We start from the raw sequence: 18,426 nt of genomic DNA, 5'->3' as shown, positions 1-18,426 counted from the left end.
GCAGAAAGACAACAGATTACCAAAACTGACTCAAGGAGAAATAAGAAAATCCGAATAGATCCCTAGCAAATAAAGAGGTTAATTAGTAATTTAAAAACCTCCCACAAAGAAAAGCTCCAGCCCAGATGTCCTCACTGGTGGATTCTGCCAAACAGTTAAAAGAAGAATCGGCTCTGATCCTGCTCACGCTCTTTCCAAAAAGTACAAGGGGAGGGAACACTTCTGTGCTCGTCTGTGAGGCCGTCTGGACCCTGGCACCAAACCACAAAGCTGTCGCAAGAAAAGGCAACTGTGGACCAGTGTGTCCACGCGGGGAAGCCCTCACTGTGCGGCAGCAAGCCACGCCCAGCGGCGCGACAGGGCTGCACCCACCGCCAGGAGCGACGCCTCCCAGGAGTCCAGTACAGAAACCAGGAGCCACACGACGCTGTTTATATTTAAATTAATTAAAATTGAATAAAATTGAAAGTTGAGGCTGGACACAGTGGCTCATGCCTGTAATCCCAGCACTCTGAGATGTCGAGGAGGGAGGATCACTTGAGGCTAGGAGTTCAAGACCAGCCTGAGCAAGAGCAAGACCTTGTTTCTACTAAAAATAGAAAAAATTAGCCGGGCATGGTGGTGCATGCCTGTAGTTCCAGATACTCGGGAGGCTGAGGCAGGAGGATTGCTCGAGCCCAGGAGTCTGAGGTTGCTGTGAGCTAGGCTGACGCCATGGCACTCTAGCCTGGGTGACAGAGCAAGACCCTGTCTCAAAAAAAAAAAAAAAAAAGTCCCTTAGTTACACTGACCACATTTCAAGTGCTTGATGGCAACATGGAGCTGGGGCTCCTGCAGTGGACAGCAGGGATATAGAACATATCCCTCATTCTAGAACATTCTCTCAGCACTGGTCTATACGCTGTCTGCTTAGGAGGTAGCTTCTACCCCCTGCTGACCACCTGCTCTCTCTGTGCAGGTGGCTGGGGCCCCAGGTGCCATCCCTGCAGGGCAGCAGGTGCTGGATGTGGACAGCTGCCTGGACTCATCTGTGCTGGACAGCTCGTTCTTCGCCTTCCCCGGGCTCCACGCGGAGGTGAGCGCTCTGCTGGGTCGGGAGCAGCCTCGGGACCCCCGGGCTGGTGGCTCCTCCGCCTGGGGCAGCCCAGACTCTCAGGTTCTGCCTGCACTCCCAACAGGCCCTCGCTGGACAGATGCAAAATGACTTATTTCTGGATGACACTAAAAGGTGGGTTCCCTAGAAAAAGTGCGTGTCTTGGCATAGGTCCCTGTGCCTTAAGTGTGTGGGTGTCCAGGCCACGTGTTTGCCAGCTCTCTGTGTTGTCACACGCCAACCGAGAGCGGGTGTCCTGAAGCCCAGTGTGTCCACGTGTGACCAGCCTTGGGGGGGGCTCTCCCTGCTGACCTGTCCACCTATAGCCTGGTGTTGTGGCCATCCAGTGAAGGCACGCTCAGTTGGCCGGACCTGCTCAGCGACCCGTCCATCGTGGGCAGCAACCTGCAGCGGCTGGCGCAGGGCCGGGCAGGCTGCGTGCTGGGCCCAGAGGAGGACAGTCTCTCCCTGGTCAGCCCTTCTTCACCTGCCAAATACTTCTCAGCATCAGGTGAGCTTGGGGTGGCAAGGAGGGAAGATTCCAAAGCCCAGCTCTGAGGGCTGACCCACCGTGACACATTCTGGTCCCTCTAGATGAAGACCTGATCCGGCAGGTCCTGGCCGAAGGAGCCAGCAGCCTGGCCCCCACCCAGGACACACAGATGGAGACGGACCTGCTCCCTGGCTTGTGAGTGCCCAGCTCCTGGGGAGGGCGCGGCAGGCGGCAGGCGGCGTGGCCCGGGGCGCCCGGGCCGGGGAGCCCCGCTCCCCACCTGGGGGTGCTCCGCGCTGCCCCTCGCTCCTCCCGTGCTGGGCTCACTGTGCCCCTGGTTCCTCATGTGTGGAAAGGGCCTCGTGGGGTCGCCCAGGGTCCCAGGAGCCTTCCCCTTGGGGAGGCAGCAGGAGCGCAGGGCGCTGGAGGGGGGACAGGCAGCCGGCCTGCGACCGGGGCGGGGCTGGCCATGGGGATGAATTTGGATTTTGGTCTCAAAGCAGTGAAAAATCAGGGACAGGTTTTTAAATACCCCACATTTTCTTTTTGAGACCATTTTGATTATTTGTGTTTTAAAGAATTTCCATATTACTTGTTTTCCAACTTAATAACTAATTACACATAGGATACGTGGCAATACGCAGTCACGTGCGGCGTAGTGACGTTGCAGCCGATGGCAGACCGTGTGGGCTGTGATGGCCCCATGAGATGATGACACCACATTTCTGCTGTGCCTCTCTCCGTGTGGATATTTTTAGATACACAAATACTTGCCATCGTGTCGCGGTTGCCTGCGGTGCTCAGTTGTCGCCTGCAGTGCTCAGTTGTTGCCTGCGGTGCAGGTTTGTGGCCAGGAGCCACAGGCTGCACCCTCTAGCGTGGGTGCCACCGTCCAGTGTGCGCAGGTGCCCTCTGTGACGGTCACAGGACAGAATCGCCTAACGCGTTCTTCAGCAAGTGTCCCCATCATTAAGCCCCACGCGACTGCATTTCTGTCCTTGTCCATATCTATTTCAGTGTCTGCGTTTTCATTCCTTCAAGCGCTTCCAGTTCTTAACCAGAAGTTACTGAGATGTGAGCTGTCCCAGAGCACAGACAGGGAACGCGCTTCCCAGATTGCTTGGGGAAGGCAGATAACCATGACATGACATGACATCTTTATGAAGAAATTACCCATTGATTTAAAAAATCATATAATATGGGGGAACACTGGGTCAGCTGTCGTACCCTGACCACCCGCAGATGTCTCCAAGTCCGCACACCTGGTGCCCACGCAGGGGCGACTGTGCGCACGTCTCCCGCGGCTCAGCCTTTACGGCAGTCAGAGCGCTGATGTCCCCAGCCGCGTGGACATTCTCCCCCCGGTTGTCCCTAGCTCAGAAAATGGCCAGTGCTCTCTTCCAGGGAACCAAGACAGACATCTTGGATTCATTCGTGACCCCTCTGTGCTGTCCCTCCTGTGAGCCCTCGGCACAGCCTGTGCCCGCTCCTTTCCCACCGCCGTCCGCCTTCTCTCTGCCTGCGCCTCCCTCCTGACACCCCCTCTGCCCGGACCATTCCTGAGGCTGGCCGCCGGGCCGTCTCCTCTGCAGTTCATCCTGTCTACACTGGCGAGAGCTGCTCCCCGAGTCAGACCCTGTCTCTGCCTGGTGCGCCAGCTCTCTCCCGCTGCATGACAGGTTACCCAGAAGTTGGTGCCTAGGACGACTGGATGGCAGGCACGCTGGGGCTGGTGCGGTGAGGGCCTCGGCTCCCCACGCACACCCGCCACAGAGCTGCTTGAGCGTCCTCCCAGCATGGCGGCCCGTGTCCCCCCAGAGCAAGTGATCCTCAGGATCAGTGTTGCGTGTGGCCCAGCTCTGTTAATGGCACACTGTCATTCCCACAGTGTCCTCTTGGTTGATCTCTGGGAAGGGACTGCACAGAGGCAGCCTGCCACAAGTGGGAGCAGTCCTGGTTCCACTGAGAGTTAAAACTTGAGTCCCCACGGCCTGGGCCTGCCCCCTCCCCGTGTCTTGCTCCCCTTCAGCCTCTCCACTTCCCTCGCTGCCTGCGTCCTGGGGCTCTGCTGCTCCCTCTGCCCGAGCGTCTTCTCCAGATGACAGCCTCACGCCCGCCTCCCCTCCGGTCTTCGCTCCAGCGCCACCTGGTCAAAGTCCTTCCTGCTGTGCACACACTTGTGCACACACGCACGCGGGCCATGCTCTCCGCATCTCCCCTGCTCCCACAGCTCGTCTGTGCTGACAGGGTGACGTGCATGCTGCGAGTGCAGGGACTGCGTGCTTTCACTTGTGTGTCCCCAGGGCCTGCAGCAGTGCCGGCCCTCAGTAGGGATCAGTAGGTCTTCCCGTGACTGAGGAGTCAGTCAGTGTTGTCATAGAGCCGCAGTCTTTGCTCTCATGCAGTTTTTTTAATTTAATTTAATTAAATTTTAATTTAATTTTTTTTAATTATTTATGCATTTAATTTTTTGTTGTTGTTTTGAAAGAGTCTTGCTCTGTTGCCCGGGCTAGAGTGCCGTGGCATGAGGCCAGCCCACTGCAACCTCAAACTCCTGGGCTCAAGCGATCCTCCTGCTTCAGCCTCCCAAGTAGCTGGGACTACAGGTGCTACCACTTCCAGCTGATTTTTCTATTTTTTTTAATAGAGACTGGGTCTCGCTTTTGCTCAGGCTGATCTCGAAGTCCTGGGCTCCAGCGATCCTCCTGCTGCAGCCTCCGGAGTAGCTGGGACTACAGGCATGCGCCACCATGCCTGGCTAATTTTTCTATATATATTTTAGTTGTCCATATAATTTTTTTCTATATTTTTTTAGTAGAGACGGGGTCTCGCTCTTGCTCAGGCTGATCTCGAACTCCTGAGCTCAAGTGATCGTCCCGCCTCGGCCTCCCAGAGTGTTAGGATTACAGGCGTGAGCCACCGCCCAGGCCCCTCATGCAGGTTAGAGTCTCGTGTTCGATTCCAGGTCCTCCCTGCTGTGTACATCGTGTGATCCTCATGTGATGTGTTCACAGCCACGCATACAGCACACACGTGCACATGCAGAAGGACTAGAAGTAACCATTGGCGCTGCTGTTCCTTATGTAAGGGAAATGCTGATATTAAATAGTCTCTACTTTTACCTTATTTTTACAAATACTTTACACCACTTTTTTAAAATCAGAAAAGTCAATTTCAAGAAAAAAATTGTCGCCTCCATTCACTTGTGACTGAGAGTGCCTTGGGCTCGTCTGGGCTCTGCACAACAGGCTCCCGGTGCGGCTCAGCGCAGGCGCGTGCTGGGTCTGGGCTGTCGTGGTGACGACGGGCTTGGGTGCAGGCGCACGGAGGGCGCCGTGGGGCGTGTGGACTCCCCTCCGCACGGCATGTTTGGCTTTTCCGCTCTTCCTTCTCACCCTCGTGCTTCCTCTCACCCCTGTGGCTCCTCTCGTAGCAGCTCTGGGATTGGAAGTCAGGGTGGCATGCTGACTCAGTGACGTGCGGGTCTGTGGTCTGCTGGTTCCTTTGGGAACAAGATCGCTGGGTCCTACGGAGCCCTGTGCACTGTTGCAGTCAGAAAGCCGTACCTACGTTTCCTCGTACACACGGCGGCCCTGGGCCTTCCTCCTCCAGAAGTTCATTTTAGGCCACAGAACTGCACGGCGGCACGCTGGCCTGTGTGTGGCTGGTGCTCTCGGAAGGCTGGGAACCTCCTGGTTTGCTGGCTTGAGGGGGGGCCCTGGAAGGCCGTACTCTGCAGCTAGAATGGTGATAAGCGATTCGGGACAAGGATGAGGACTTGGGGCCTTGGGCGATGACATGTAAGCAGGAAGTGAGAGGAAAGGGCCAGAGAGGCCCAAGCAGCTGGGTGGGTGTGGCCCCACCAGGGTGACGGCGTCCTGAATTCCCAGGAGCGCAGCCACTCTGGTTGAGGCTCTTCGGTGCAGGATGGGGGTGGTCCTAAGGGCCCAGAGAGGTGTGGGCAGGACAGCAGCCCCATCCTGGGAGCGTGGGAAGAACTCGCGGCCCCCACCCTGTCCCTCAGGTCCAGTGCTCTCGGGGAGAAGAGGGAGACGCTGATGCTGCAGAGGCTGGGGGACAAGGGGCTGCCCAGCCCAGGCCTGACCTGGGAGCAGCCCCCGGCGGCAGGGCTCTCCAGGACAGGTGCGCCTGCATGTGCCCAGGACACTCCCCCCCCGGCCCGTTCTTCCCTTTGGGCCACTGGTCACATGTCTGTTTGTGTCCCCAGGACTGGTCGAGGGTCTGCAGAAGCGACTGCTGCCGGCGTGGTGTGCCTCCCTGGCCCACGGGCTCAGCCTGCTCTTGGTGGCTGTGGCCGTGGGGGTCTCGGGGTGGGTTGGCGCCAGTTTCCCCCCCAGCGTGAGTGTCATGTGGCTGCTCTCGAGCAGCTCCAGCTTTCTGGCCTCCTTCCTCGGCTGGGAGCCGCTTAAGGTGAGTGGGCTGCCAGAGCAGGGCTGCCAGTCTCTGGCACTTGCTGGCCCCTCTGATGCCACCCGCGCCCCAGGTCCTGCTGGAAGCCCTCTACTTCTCACTGGTGGCCAAGAGGCTACACCCAGATGAGGACGACACTCTGGTGGAGAGCCCGGCCGTGACACCCGTGAGCGAACGTGTGCCCCGCGTGCGGCCCCCCCACGGCTTTGCACTCTTCCTAGCTAAGGAGGAGGCCCGCAAGGTCAAGAGGCTACACAGCCTGCTGAGGGTGAGCCCAGCGCCCACTTTCCCTCTCCCCCGTCCCAGCCAGTGCATTCGTAATGTCCCCTTTCCTGACCACATGGGGTCCTCTCGCTGTCAGGGCTCTGGAATCCTGCCCAGACCTCCCCTCCCCCCTTACTGTGCTGGTGCCCCCCAGAGAGGCCCGCTGCTGCCTGGCCTTGGCCTTCACCGGACTGCGTGTGTGTGCCTAGGCGGGGGTGCCGGTGGGGTCGGTGCTGCCCTGGCTGGGCAGGCTGCTGCCCGGCATTCCCAGAGCCCAGTCCTGTCACTGTGTGCTGGGACCAGCTGACCACGGTGCCGTCCCTGTCCTCCAGAGCCTGCTGGTGTACATGCTTTTCCTGCTGGTGACGCTGCTGGCCAACTACGGGGATGCCTCGTGCCAAGGCCACGCCTACCGTCTGCAGAGCTCCATCAAGCAGGAGCTGGGCAGCCGGGCCTTCCTGGCCATCACCCGGTACGGACAGCCCCGTGAGCGCACACACACACCTGCGGGGCCCAGGTGGTCTTGCCCCTAGTCCAGCCCAGCCCCTAGGGGACATTTGGAAATGTCCAGATACGTTTTTGGTTGTCAGGATGGAGTAGGTGTTTCTGGCATCTGTGGGTAGAGACCAGGACACTGCTCAACACCACAGTGCGTGGGACAGCCCAGGACAGACTTCTCTGCCCCCAAACAGCAGGCTGAGGTTGAGAAACCCAGGTCTAGCCTTGTCCCCGGGGGCTGCAGTAGCCGTGCTCCCTGGGCCTCTGAGGGCATCTCACCCTCAGACTTGACTCCGTCTGGCGCAGATCTGATGAGTTCTGGGCGTGGATGTCCCACGTGCTGCTCCCCTATGCCCACGGGAACCAGTCCAGCCCAGAGCTGGGGCCCCCCCGGCTGCGGCAGGTGCGGCTGCAGGACGGTAAGCCGGCGAGGGTGCCCCAACTCCTGTCCTGCTGTCTTCTAGAGACTGGCCGTTAGCCGAGTTCTGCTTTCAGCTCTGCTACCCAGCCATGTGCTGTACCCTCTTCGAGCTTCAGTTTCCTTTGTGTAAATGGAGATAATGACGATGTCTGCTTTATGGTTGCTGGGAGGATTCTGTGTGATCTTACAGACCAGGCGCTCAGCCAAGCTGGGCTGTCCCCGGCCCCGTGTATATTTCAGCTGTCCGCCCAGACCCTCCCGGCTCCGGAGTGCGCATGTGCTCAGCCTCCGGAGGCTTCAGCACCAGTGACTATGGCGTCGGCTGGGAGAGTGCAGCCCACAACGGCTCGGAGATGTGGTCCTACTCTGCGCCGGACCTGCTGGGGTGAGCAGGGAGGGCCCCAGGCTTCCGTGCGAACAGGAGGGAAGAGTCCTCCGGAGGAGCCCTGGCTCCCAGGTCTGCCCTCCAGCTCTGACTGCTGTCGCCCGCAGCGCCTGGTACTGGGGCTACTGCGCCGTGTACGACAGCGGGGGCTACATCCAGGAGCTGGGCCTGAGCCTGGAGGAGAGCCGCGCCCAGCTGGGCTTCCTGCAGCTGCACAACTGGCTGGACAACAGGTGGGTGTGACACCAGGTGCGTGTCCCCCTGGGCTGGAGGCAGCTGCCTCAGCCGTCGGCCCTGGGCGCTTCCCAATTCTGCTGCCCTCTGGGTGCCTTCAGTCGCTGAAAAGCCCAGCCACGTGCCCCACTCGCGCCGCAAGCCCCCCGCCGCCTCCCTGGCCCAGATGACCTCCACCTGCTGCCCACCGGCGTCACCACCCCTCCACCCGGCCCTCCCGCTGACCCGCGCCCTCTGCGCAGGAGCCGGGCCGTGTTCGTGGAGCTCACGCGCTACAGCCCGGCCGTCGGGCTGCACGCCGCCGTCACGCTGCGCCTCGAGTTCCCCGCGGCGGGCCGCGCCGTGGCCGCCCTCAGCGTCCGCCCCTTCGCGATGCGGCGCCTCAGTGCGGGCCTGTCCCTGCCGCTGCTGTCCTCGGTACGCCCGCCCCCTCGGGCCCCGGGCCCCGCCCCCCGCAGGCCCCGCCCTCCCTGGACCTGACCCCGCCCCGCCGGCCCTGGTCCCCGCCCCTCCGGCCCCGCCCTCCCTGGACCTGGTCCCCGCCCCCGCCGGCCCCGCCCTCCCTGGACCTCGTCCCCGCCCCCTCAGGCCCCGCCCTCCCTGGACCTGGTCCCCGCCCCCGCAGGCCCCGCCCTCCCTGGACCTGGTCGCAGGCCCCGCCCTCCCCGGACCTGACCCCGCTCCTCCGGCCTTGGCCCCGCCCCCTCCGCAGGTGTGCCTGCTGCTGTTCGCGCTGTACTTCACGGTGGCGGAGGCGCGGGCCTGGCGCAGGGAGGGGCGCGCGAGAGCGCGGCGGCCGGGGGTCTGGGCGCGGTGGCTGCTGGTGGCACTGACCGCGGCCGCCGCGCTGGTGCGCCTGGCCCAGCTTGGCACTGCCGACCGCCAATGGACCCGCTTTGTGCGCGGCCGCCCGCGCCGCTTCACCAGCTTCGATCAGGTGGCGCAGCTGAGCTCCGCGGCCCGGGGCCTGGCGGCCTCCGTGCTCTTCCTGCTCTTGGTCAAGGTGAGGGCTGGGGCGGGGGCTGGGGGCGGGGGCTGGGCCACCCATGGGGGCTGCAGGCTGACGCCCTCCCTGCCCACAGGCCGCCCAGCAGCTGCGCTTCGTGCGCCAGTGGTCTGTTTTCGGCAAGACGCTGTGCCGGGCCCTGCCGGAGCTAGCAGGGGCCACCTTGGGTCTGATCGTGCTGTGCGTGGCCTACGCCCAGCTCGCTGTTCTGGTAGGTGACTGCGTGGGCCTCCTGGGAGGGCACCTTGGCTTGGCGCACCTCTCACCATTGCACCTTCCCCACAGCTCGCGTCCTGCATGGATTCCCTTCGGAGCGCGGCCCGGGCCCTCTTGGTGCTGTGCCCGGGAGCTGGGGTCCCCGCTCAGTGCCAGGCTGAGTCCTGGTGCTTGTCCCCTCTGCTGTGTGTGGGGCTCTGGGCTCTGCGGCTGTGGGGTGCCCTGCGGCTGGGGGCAGTCCTCCTGCGGTGGCGCTACCACACCCTGCGGGGCGAGCTCTACCGCCCAGCCTGGGAGCCGCAGGACTACGAGATGGTCGAGCTGTTCTTGCGCAGGCTGCGCCTCTGGATGGGCTTCAGCAAGGTCAAGGAGGTGGGTACGGCCCAGTGGGGGGGAGAGGGACGCACCCTGGGCTCACCCAGGGTGCAGCCGGACTGACCGAGCCCCTGTGCCGCCCCCAGTTCCGCCACAAAGTCCGCTTCGAAGGGATGGAGCCACTGCCCTCCCGCTCCTCCAGGGGTTCCAGGTCAGCCCTGGAGGCGCCCCCACCCAGCGCTGGCTCCGATGCCTCCCACCCTTCCACCTCCTCCAGCCAGTTGGACGGGCCGGGTGTGGGCCTGGGCCGGCAGGGGCTGAAGGGGGAGCCCGAGCCTGAGCCCTCCCGACTCCAAGCTGTGTTCGAGGCCTTGCTCACCCAGTTCGACCGACTCAACCAGGCCACGGAAGACGTCTACCAGCTGGAGCAGCGACTACAGAGCCTGCGAGGCCACAGGAGCAGCGGGGCCCCTGCCACAGCTCCCCATGGCCCCTCCCCAGGCCTGCAGCCAGCCCTGCCCAGCCACCATGCCCGGGCCAGTCGAGGTATGGACCTGGCTACCGGCCCCAGCAGGGCATCCCTGCGGGCCAAGAACAAGGTCCACCCCAGCAGCACTTAGCCCCAGGGGACCTGGGCTCACACCCCTCTCCTGGGGCAGGGCCTGTGGCTTTGCTTCTGGCCCCCTGAAGCCAGAGTGGACACGCTCAGTATTACCTTCTGCCACCCTCCAGGTCTCAGGCCAGGCAGAAAGGCTGCACCCCGGTCCCCAGAGAGCAGGCAGGGTCTGTCTGTCTGTGGGCTTCAGCACTTTAAAGAGGCTGTGTGGCCAGCCAGGACCCAGGGTCCCCTCCCCGGCTCCCAGTGGGAGGACACAGCAGTATTGGACTGAGTGCCCAGTTCTGAGACGCTAATTTATTTCCCGAGTTCTCAGGTACAGCGGGCTGTGCCCGGCCCCACCCCCTGGGCAGACGTCTCCCGGCGCCAAGGATCCCGGCTGCAGGGGGGGTGACGCTGCACCTCCTGCTGCCCTCCCCTAAGTTATTACCTCTTCTGTCCCTGCAGTGTACGCCCCTCCTGCTGCCGTCTCACTGTGTCTCTCGTAATTTATATGGGGTTAAAATGTATATATTTTTGTATGTTACTATTTTTCACTCGTGCTGAAGGGCCTGGTGGCTGAAGCTGGGCCCTGCGCCCCACGAGGCAGAGCTGGCCTCACTCCCCACACGCCTGCCGGTGCCAGGACCCGGCTCGGCAGCCGTCTGGCGTGGGGCAGAGCTGTCCCGAAGGCCTGCTTTTCCTGCCCTGCCCAGGGCCCTGCAGCAAGATGGCGTGGCCTGCTGGTGCCGGGGGTGGGCCAGGAGCAGGACTTGCGTGTGTCGGAGGACACAGGTGGTTAGAGGGGAAGACCCCCCCCTGGGGCTGGCTCCCAGGGCAGGGGAGGGTGTGTGTGTGACAGTGTGTGTAGGATGTGTGAGGCCAGACTGCCTCTGTGGGCATGGCCACTGCTAGGGCCTTGATCCCACCCCCCAGACAAAGTCAAATAAAGGAGCTGACTGCTACCTGTGCCTCCGAGTGTGTGCAGCAGTTTATTTCACGTGCAGGGGCTGCCCTCCTGTGCCACGTCGGGGGCAGGCAGGGGCCGGCCCCGGCTGGGAGGACAGCCACAGGGAGCCTCACACAAACTCTGTGAAGTCGTCCACGGAGGAGATGAGGCGCTTCCGCTGGCCTGTCTCGTAGGTGGGCGTGGGCTCAACCGGGGCCTGGGCCGGAGCCTTGGGGTGGGCTGGCGGGTGAGTCAGGGGCAGGCTGGGGTTGGAGTAGGGGGCTTCCTCACGGATCTGAGGGAAACAGAAGGCATGGTCCGCCCAAGCCAGCACTACCCCACCCCGTCAGCCCCACCCCTGCCGTGCAGCCCCGGGCTCCCTACCCGCTGGCGCAGCCGCTTGATGTGACGCAGCCGGGCGATCCACTTGGAGGGGTAGATGTCGGTGGGGTTGGAGCGGCTATGGTGCACCTGCGAGGCCATCTGGGAGGGGAGCAGGGCAGTGAGCCCCCCCCATGGTGGAGCCTGGGGCCCACCCCCTCAGCCCCACCTCCACTCACGTTTGCGTGCAGGGCCATCTGGCGGGCCACGAAGGGCAAGTTGCGGTCGGACACGATCTTGGCCACACTGGTGTCCACGAGGCCCTCCATGTCTGGGGAGACTCGGTGCTCACACCTGGCCCGGGCCCTGCGTGCTGCCCCACCCCACCTGCCCCACCTGCCCAGCCTCACCTTTCCTGCACTGCAGCGACACCAGGTTGCACTCGTAGTCCAGTGGGGTGATGATCACATGGACAAAGTTGAACTGGCCCTGCCCAGACAAGAGGATGGGTCAGCCTGGCACGGGTGTGTCCCCAGGGCCGCTTTCTGCCACTGCCTCACTTAGCTCCGAAGGCACCAGGCTCCCTGCTGTGTCCAAGGCTGTGACCTCCACTGGCCGTTTCAACCGCCCTTTGAGCCTCAACTTCCTCCTCACCAGCCTGAGCTGCGACAGTCTGTCCTCACTGGCTAATCCCAGCACCAGAATGTGCTGGAGCCCACGGCCTAGACGCTGCCACCTGCTGGCAGCAGCCAAAGGTCCCTCCAGCCCACACCCCCAAGTCCCTGTTCGCCCAGCCCCCGCGCAGCTCGGCACCACCACAGGGCCCTGTGAGTGCGGCACCCCAGCCCACGTACCCTGCCCACGGCCACCCTGGCGCCCAGGGATGCACACTGTGACAAGTCTGCTGACAGCCCACATCTGGTGTGCAAGGACAGCCAGCAAGGGCTCAGAAGGCGCGACAGGAGGGCTGTGAGGGCCCGGCCCCCCCAGGGCCGCCCAGGCAGATTCTGAGTGCCCACCGCAGCAGCCCCGCCGAGCGCACACATTCTGACTGGGTGCTCCTGACCCAAACCACAAGGTGCCACAGGCTCCACACGTGGGGAAACTGAGGCTCAGAGAAACCTAAGATTTGTGACCAGCTGCCCTGCTTCGCTGACAGCCTCTCCCAGGTGACCCACTGCCCTCCTCACTGCTTCCCCGCAGAGCGGGGACCTGCCAGCTCAGCAGTGCTTGCTGCCACCACTTGGGATACACCGGTGGACACCTCCCCACATGGACGCGGCCTCCGACCAGCCCAGGCAGAGGTGCCTGAGCCCTGAGCTCGGGGTCCCGGCCCACCTGGGAGTCCCTGCTCACCTTGATGGTGCCCAGTTTGAAGTCCTCGCCGGAGTCATTATAGACGATGGAGACGAAGTCGTTGCCCAGGTGGCGCTTCTTGTCACAGCGGTGCTTGTCCACGTCCTTGGTGGGCATCAGCGTGGCGATGTGGAACACGGCTGCAGGGCGGGGCGAGGCCAGGCTGAGCGGGGCAGGCCCTGACCTAGGGCCCAGGTTGAGGCCCTGTGTGCTCCTGCCAGGGCACCTCCCGGTCCCTCCCGAGGCCTGAGGGCCTGCAGGGGCTGCATCCTCCTGCTCCCAACCAGTGGCCCCAGCTCCTGTCCCCAGGGGCAGAGCTTCTGGAAGCACAGCCGCCAGCCCCCCACGGCCTCAATGGCTGCGCTTATGAACCCCGGGGCTTGGGACACCTGGGTCGCCTCAGACCACCACGCAGAGGGCACCTCCCGGGGAGGCCCCACGCGCACCCTGCATGATGTCGTCGTGCCAGCAGTAGGTGAACTGGCCGTCCTCGCCGCACACGTCCAGCCCGCCCAGGTACACCTTGTCTGGTTGGCAGTCCTTGAGCTCGATGAGCTTGCCCAGGCCCGTCAGGAACTCCGTGTAGCGGTAGGAGCCGTGCTCGTTGGACAGGATGGCCAGCTCGCTGTTGCTCTGTGGAGACGGGGGCGGAGGTGCTGCTCCCAGGCCCAGCCCAACTCACCCGCCAGGACCCCATCAGCTCCTGCCCAGTGCCCGGCTTCGGCCCCCAGCAGCTGTGAAGGGTCTGCAAGGCCTGTCGCTGCTGAGGTGGGGGGGTTCTGCCAAGGTCCCCAACTTGTTGCAGGAAAGTGCATCCTAGCAGCTGCCCAGGCCAGACGCCGTGGTGTCACCGTCCACGCCCTCCTTTCTCTCACCCCCTATACTTGACAGGCCAACAAAGTCAGCTCTGTCCTCAAGGCTGCCAGAACCCTGTCCCTGCTCAGCAGCCCGTGCCCCGTGGGCCTCGCCCACCTGGACGGCCACTCGCGTCCTCCAGGCCTCCTCGCAGCGGCCCACGCATGGGTGCTCCTAGGATTGGCCAGGGTCATGTCGAGGCCTTTGCTCAGAGCCACTCAGGACTGTGCCACCCACAAAGGGCTCTGAGGCTGCCTATGACCTGCCCCTCCCGTGACGTCTCTGCCTCCACATCCTGTCACCGCCCCCCAAGCTCACTCAGTGCCGGCCCTCAAGCACACGGGGGCCCCAGGGCCTGGGAAGCCCCCGCCCTACTTCCTCCACGCCTCTGCTCCCACTCGGGTCGCCCAGCACACAGCACCCTGCCCCACCGCACGCCGCTCTCTGGCATGCCCCGTGCTCACACGCTGTCCTTCCTACACCCGTGCTCCTGGCTCTCGGGGCAGCGCCTGGGCTGGAGCGGCAGGAGCCCTTGATGCTCGGGGGCTCATGGGGCGTGGTGCTCCCAGGGAGGGAGAGGGCTCGACTCCCAGCCCCCGCGGACAGGCAGCAGCCTCACCTGGCCCTCCCCCACGTACAGGACGGCGAGCTTGTGCGTGTCGTAGGACGGGATCTGGTCCAGGAGTTGCACCGACCGCTCGAAGGACTGGAGCACACGGAGCCTCGCCTGAGCCCAGGGCAGTGGCCGCCTCCCGGGGGCTGTCCCACCCGGGGAGGCGGTGGCAGGCCATGGCAGCAGGCTGGAGGCTCCCGCCCCGCCCCCACAGGCTGGGGCTCTGCAGAGTAGGGGCACCCACCTCGTTGGGCAGCAGGATGGGCTTGTTGGACTCGTCACCAAAGAAAGGGGAGTGGTAGAGCTGCAGGAACACGAAGCTGCAGAGACGGCGAGGACTGGGTTTGGGGCACAGCCACAGCCCACGTGGAGAGCAGCGCTCCCCCTCCCCGGGGCAGTGCCATCCCCCGGGGCTCCGGCCAGGCACGGGCGGAGGATGCGAGCACCGGCCCCAGCTCGCTCTGCCCAGGGCTGCGTAGGCGCCACCGGGCAGGAGGGAAGAGGCCCACCTGGGGTTGATGCCTGGCACCTTCTCAGCGTTGGAGGCCGCCGCTCTGCTCTTGAAGGTGTCCCTCTCCACCGTCTTGCCCCTGCGCGACGGGGCCGAGTCAGAGATGGTGTAGCCTCGGGGCCGCAGGCCACTGGGCGAGCGGGGGGCACCGGGATGCAGGGGACCCTCAGGCTGGGCGGGGCCCAGGCACCGACTCTCTTCGCCCGGCGCCACCCAGGCAGCAGCTTCCCTGTCCAGGGTCCCCGACTGTGAGCGGGCCTTGGCCTCAGGGCTCAGCCGGCCCACATCAGCCTTGTCCCCAGGGTCCCCGAGGACGTCCTGCAGGGTCTGCAGCTCAGGCGAGGAGCTAGACTTGCTCAGGGGCTGCGAGGGCTGGAAGGACAGGTCCACGGAGGGTCGGCCGCCCTCGGCGGAGACGGCACGCCCAATGGGGATGGCCCCGGCAGCCAGCTCCTCCCCACGGAACGCCTTCTCCTCCTGGCTGGAGGCTGACGATGACTAGAAAGGACCATCGCAAGGAGAACCTTCATCAGGAGGCACCTGGGGCCACTGGCGGTTTGCCCTGAGGAAGCCCCACCTGTCCCCCTGCCCAGGGCCGCAGGACAACCCAGCCACCATGCGCCGGTCCCCACCCCACTGCGGCAGCACCTGCCTGCGCCCCATGCTGAGCAGAGGTGCTGAGAACCCCACAGACCAAAAGGGCTCCCCATAATGAGGGGGGAGCCCAGATGGCCGCTGGGAATCCAGACTGTCCCTCAGGAGGGTGTGGAGGAACACCGCCGTTTTTCAGATGAGAAAAAGGGCAAGACTGGCCCAGGCTCCACAGCCAGTCAGGAGGATGCCAGGAGGCCGCCCCTGCCTCGCCCGCCCGCAGCCGCGGGGCACGGCCGCACTCACCCTGCTGTAAGCGCTGGCACGCCCGCAGGACCTGTCCGGGCCCAGCGCAGCCTCCAAGTCCTCCAACTCGGGGGGCTCCACCGGCACGTGGGCCTCTCCGGGACCTCCCTCCTCCATGACCACAGCGGAGTCTGGGAGGACACAGACATGGCTGCTGGGTGCCGGGCCAGGCCTGGCACTCACATGGCCTCCGAGTACCAGCCTGGTCCCCAACAGAGGGGACAGAGGCCCTGCAGAGCCTCCCCAGGGCTCTGCCTGCTGTGCCACCCTCGAGCAGGCTGGGAAGAGGATGCCCAGAGGGGCTGGTGTGAGCTCTGACAGGTGTCTCCCGCATGGGCTCCCAGGGGCCAGGTGGGCAGCCGGCCCTGCCCACCTAGGGCCACCTCTGCACCTCCAGCAAGGCGGGTGGGCAACGGCGAGACTCCCGCCCCCAGGAGGGGCCCCCACCTGGGAGCAGCCCTCAGTAGCCGCGGACAGGGCTGCTTCCCACGAGCTGCACCCGCAGCACAGGCTGCCGAGGGCCACGTGCAGACCCAGGCAGGAGCCCACGCCTTCCACGGCCAGCCAGAGCCGCAGCCAGGCTCGCTACGGGGGCGGGTGTGAGGTCCCAAAGCAGCATTTCCTGTGCCATCGTCGGGGCAGGGGCACAGGGGAGAAGCAGCCCAGGGTTATTGCGGCCCCAGATGCCCCCCACACGGCCCACTATGCACACACGGCGGGTAGCTGCCCGCCAGAGCCCAGCACACAGCCCTTCCGAACTGGCCCCTGCCCACATGGGGGGACCTGGCGGGGCGGGCCGCTGGGCAGGTGGAACCACGCTCTGCCAGGGCCTGGGGGCAGTGGGCAGAGGCTGTCTGCAGGACCCTGGTCAGCCCATGGTCAGTGGCAGATGCCATCTACTCTGGGGCTTCACAAGGCCCGTCACCCTGCCTGAGACCAGGGCGAGGTCAGCTGGGTGGAACCCAGGGCCAGGCAAACCCCGAACAGCCACCACCCACCGCCATCTGCAACTCAGCTGATGTCACCAAGGGGCCTTGGGGCCATCCCCACCTCCTGGGGCCTGAGGGGGCCGGGAGGGCGCCCAGTTCAGGAACAGAGCTCTGCCGCAAGGGCCAGATCCAAGGGGCCCCGTGGGCAAAGCACAGGCACCTGCAGATGTCCTCATGCGTATCAGCGGCTCCCGAGGGTGATGCGAGGCTCAGATGGACGGGGAGGTGGGGGGTGGGGACGATGGGAGCAGCATCTACGGGCACATTGGCACTCAGCAGCAAACACTGCCCTCCTTAGAGGGACGCACGAATACCTGCCCAGGAAATGCTCCTGTGCAGCTTTCCTTGGCAACTGGACTGGTACAGGGAGGAGAAAGAGGCCACTGCAAGGGAAACCACGTGAGCGGCCACGTCAGCAGAAGGAGAGACTACACACAGTCGAGCAGAGAGGGCAGGCCCCGAGCCTGGAGAGGAGAGAGGGCAGGGCCAGCGGCCGGGGTGGCGGGGCACGGGCCTAGCGCTACAAGCTGCTGGGGCGACCTCTGGAGAGGGAAGTGCCTCCCTCGTCCTCAGGAATGACGTCCAACCTGCAAGCGCCATCTGCAGCCACAGGGAAGGGCCAGAGGGTGCAGCCTGGAAGGACAGCACCAAGCCAGGCCCGCGGGGCACCAGAGCAGGCAGCAGGCTCGGGCACCCAGACCAGACCAAGCAGGACGTGAGGCTGCCTGCGGCGCCACCGGGCTCCCTGCCGAGGGTGCCGAGCAGAGGCCTCCCAAGGCTCTGCCTGTTCCGACGCTGTGCCCCACAGCAGCCCAGGTACGAGTGGGCAGGTGCCGAGGCTCCAGAGAGGAGGGTCTTTCGGCAGCCCCCACAGGCCAGCCTCCTCCCAAATGCCCCTGAAGAGGACAGTGCCAGAATCAGGGACCCCCAGCGGTGTGGGAGAGCCCAGCGGAACAGAACCACACTGCCCCAGATGGGAGCGCCAGACCTGTGGGGCAGGGAACAGTGCTGCGCCAGCCACTGCCACAGGCCCCCGAGCGCTCACCTGTGTTAGAGCGCGGGAGGAGCGGGGGCTTGGCCGTGCCGGCTGCCGGCACCGACAGTGACTTGTACAGCGCCGTGTCCCGGTGCTCCTTGAAGCGCTCGGCCGCCATGAGGGCGTTGGACAGCTCCTGCAGGGGCATGTTGTTGATGTCCGAGGAGAAGGGGCTGAGCGGGTTCTCCAGGCTCATCAGCCAGCTGGTGTTCCCTGGCAGGGCAGCAGCACCCCTCAGGCCCCGCGCCGCCAGCCAGCTGTCCCCTTGGGGCCCTCCCAGGGCAACCCCCAGTACACCATCCTCAACAGCACACCCAGGCTGGGAGGGCCAGCGGGGCCGGGCCCTGATGCTCCCAACCAAACCACTCGGAACCACGAAGTCAGAGCCAGCACTGCCCCGTCACCTACCCGTGCTGGTGCTGGGCACTCTGTGGCCCAGATCAGCTCCTGCACCGAGGCCAGGCTTGAGGAGGCCATCTCAGGGCAGCAACCTCTGTCACAGCCTCCCAGCCAGGGTCCCCGACCCTCTCAAGCTCGGCCCTTCCTAGGTTCTGGCCCTCAGCCAAGTCCTCCCTTTGCCTGAGATGCCCCTGCCACGGGCTGGGTCGTACCCCCACAAATTTGTACGTTGGAGTGTTAACCCCCAGGGGCTTATGTGGAGATTGGGTTTTAAAAAGGTAAGTAAGGTTAAATGAGGTCACTGTGGTGGGCTCTAACCCAGTAAGACTGGTGTCCCCGTAAAAAGAGGAGAGATGACGACAGACACAGAAGGATGACCCTATGAGGGCACTGGGAAGACACGGCGTCTACAAGCCAAGGAACAGGCCTCAGGAGGAACCAGCCCTGCGACACCGTGACCGTGGGCTCTAGCCTGCAGGGCGGGAGGATGGAGCCGTGCAGCGTGAGTCTGGGCGGCGGCCGGGACACACTGGCTCGGGGCCCCACCTC

General features: G+C 64.3%; 2 protein-coding genes across 10 annotated transcripts in view; one reads left to right on the top strand and one right to left on the bottom strand.

Moving 5' to 3' along the window:
• Positions 1-10,922, top strand: part of PKD1 (polycystin 1, transient receptor potential channel interacting) — a 44,384-nt gene extending 33,462 nt beyond the window's left edge. For 3 of the 4 annotated variants that reach the window (XM_045541154.1, XM_045541156.1, XM_045541157.1), the window contains 16 exons: positions 959-1,075; positions 1,179-1,228; positions 1,420-1,604; positions 1,688-1,781; positions 5,611-5,729; positions 5,815-6,017; positions 6,091-6,285; positions 6,614-6,753; positions 7,086-7,198; positions 7,441-7,585; positions 7,693-7,818; positions 8,062-8,236; positions 8,532-8,822; positions 8,902-9,036; positions 9,111-9,413; positions 9,503-10,922. In XM_045541154.1, the coding sequence (XP_045397110.1) occupies positions 959-1,075; positions 1,179-1,228; positions 1,420-1,604; positions 1,688-1,781; positions 5,611-5,729; positions 5,815-6,017; positions 6,091-6,285; positions 6,614-6,753; positions 7,086-7,198; positions 7,441-7,585; positions 7,693-7,818; positions 8,062-8,236; positions 8,532-8,822; positions 8,902-9,036; positions 9,111-9,413; positions 9,503-9,976 (2,865 nt within the window). In that variant the 3' untranslated portion in view covers positions 9,977-10,922. The remainder of the gene's footprint in view (positions 1-958; positions 1,076-1,178; positions 1,229-1,419; positions 1,605-1,687; positions 1,782-5,610; positions 5,730-5,814; positions 6,018-6,090; positions 6,286-6,613; positions 6,754-7,085; positions 7,199-7,440; positions 7,586-7,692; positions 7,819-8,061; positions 8,237-8,531; positions 8,823-8,901; positions 9,037-9,110; positions 9,414-9,502) is intronic. The other variant, XM_045541155.1, reaches the window with a different exon arrangement.
• A 2-nt stretch (positions 10,923-10,924) lies between these two features.
• TSC2 (TSC complex subunit 2) overlaps positions 10,925-18,426 on the bottom strand; it is a 34,739-nt gene continuing 27,237 nt past the window's right edge. For 5 of the 6 annotated variants that reach the window (XM_045541158.1, XM_045541159.1, XM_045541160.1 and 2 more), the window contains 11 exons: positions 17,488-17,691; positions 15,454-15,584; positions 14,555-15,054; positions 14,290-14,365; positions 14,052-14,138; positions 13,024-13,210; positions 12,578-12,717; positions 11,632-11,710; positions 11,461-11,552; positions 11,285-11,383; positions 10,925-11,195 (listed from right to left, as the gene is read on the bottom strand). In XM_045541158.1, coding sequence (XP_045397114.1) covers positions 11,031-11,195; positions 11,285-11,383; positions 11,461-11,552; positions 11,632-11,710; positions 12,578-12,717; positions 13,024-13,210; positions 14,052-14,138; positions 14,290-14,365; positions 14,555-15,054; positions 15,454-15,584; positions 17,488-17,691 — 1,760 coding nt within the window. In that variant the 3' untranslated portion in view covers positions 10,925-11,030. Of the gene's footprint in view, positions 11,196-11,284; positions 11,384-11,460; positions 11,553-11,631; positions 11,711-12,577; positions 12,718-13,023; positions 13,211-14,051; positions 14,139-14,289; positions 14,366-14,554; positions 15,055-15,453; positions 15,585-16,756; positions 16,826-17,487; positions 17,692-18,426 lie in introns of all 6 variants that reach the window. The other variant, XM_045541164.1, reaches the window with a different exon arrangement.

The sequence above is a fragment of the Lemur catta genome, chromosome 2 (genome assembly GCF_020740605.2).
Source record: "Lemur catta isolate mLemCat1 chromosome 2, mLemCat1.pri, whole genome shotgun sequence".
Classification (NCBI taxonomy): domain Eukaryota; kingdom Metazoa; phylum Chordata; class Mammalia; order Primates; family Lemuridae; genus Lemur; species Lemur catta.
This window is presented reverse-complemented; position numbering and strand designations above follow the sequence as displayed.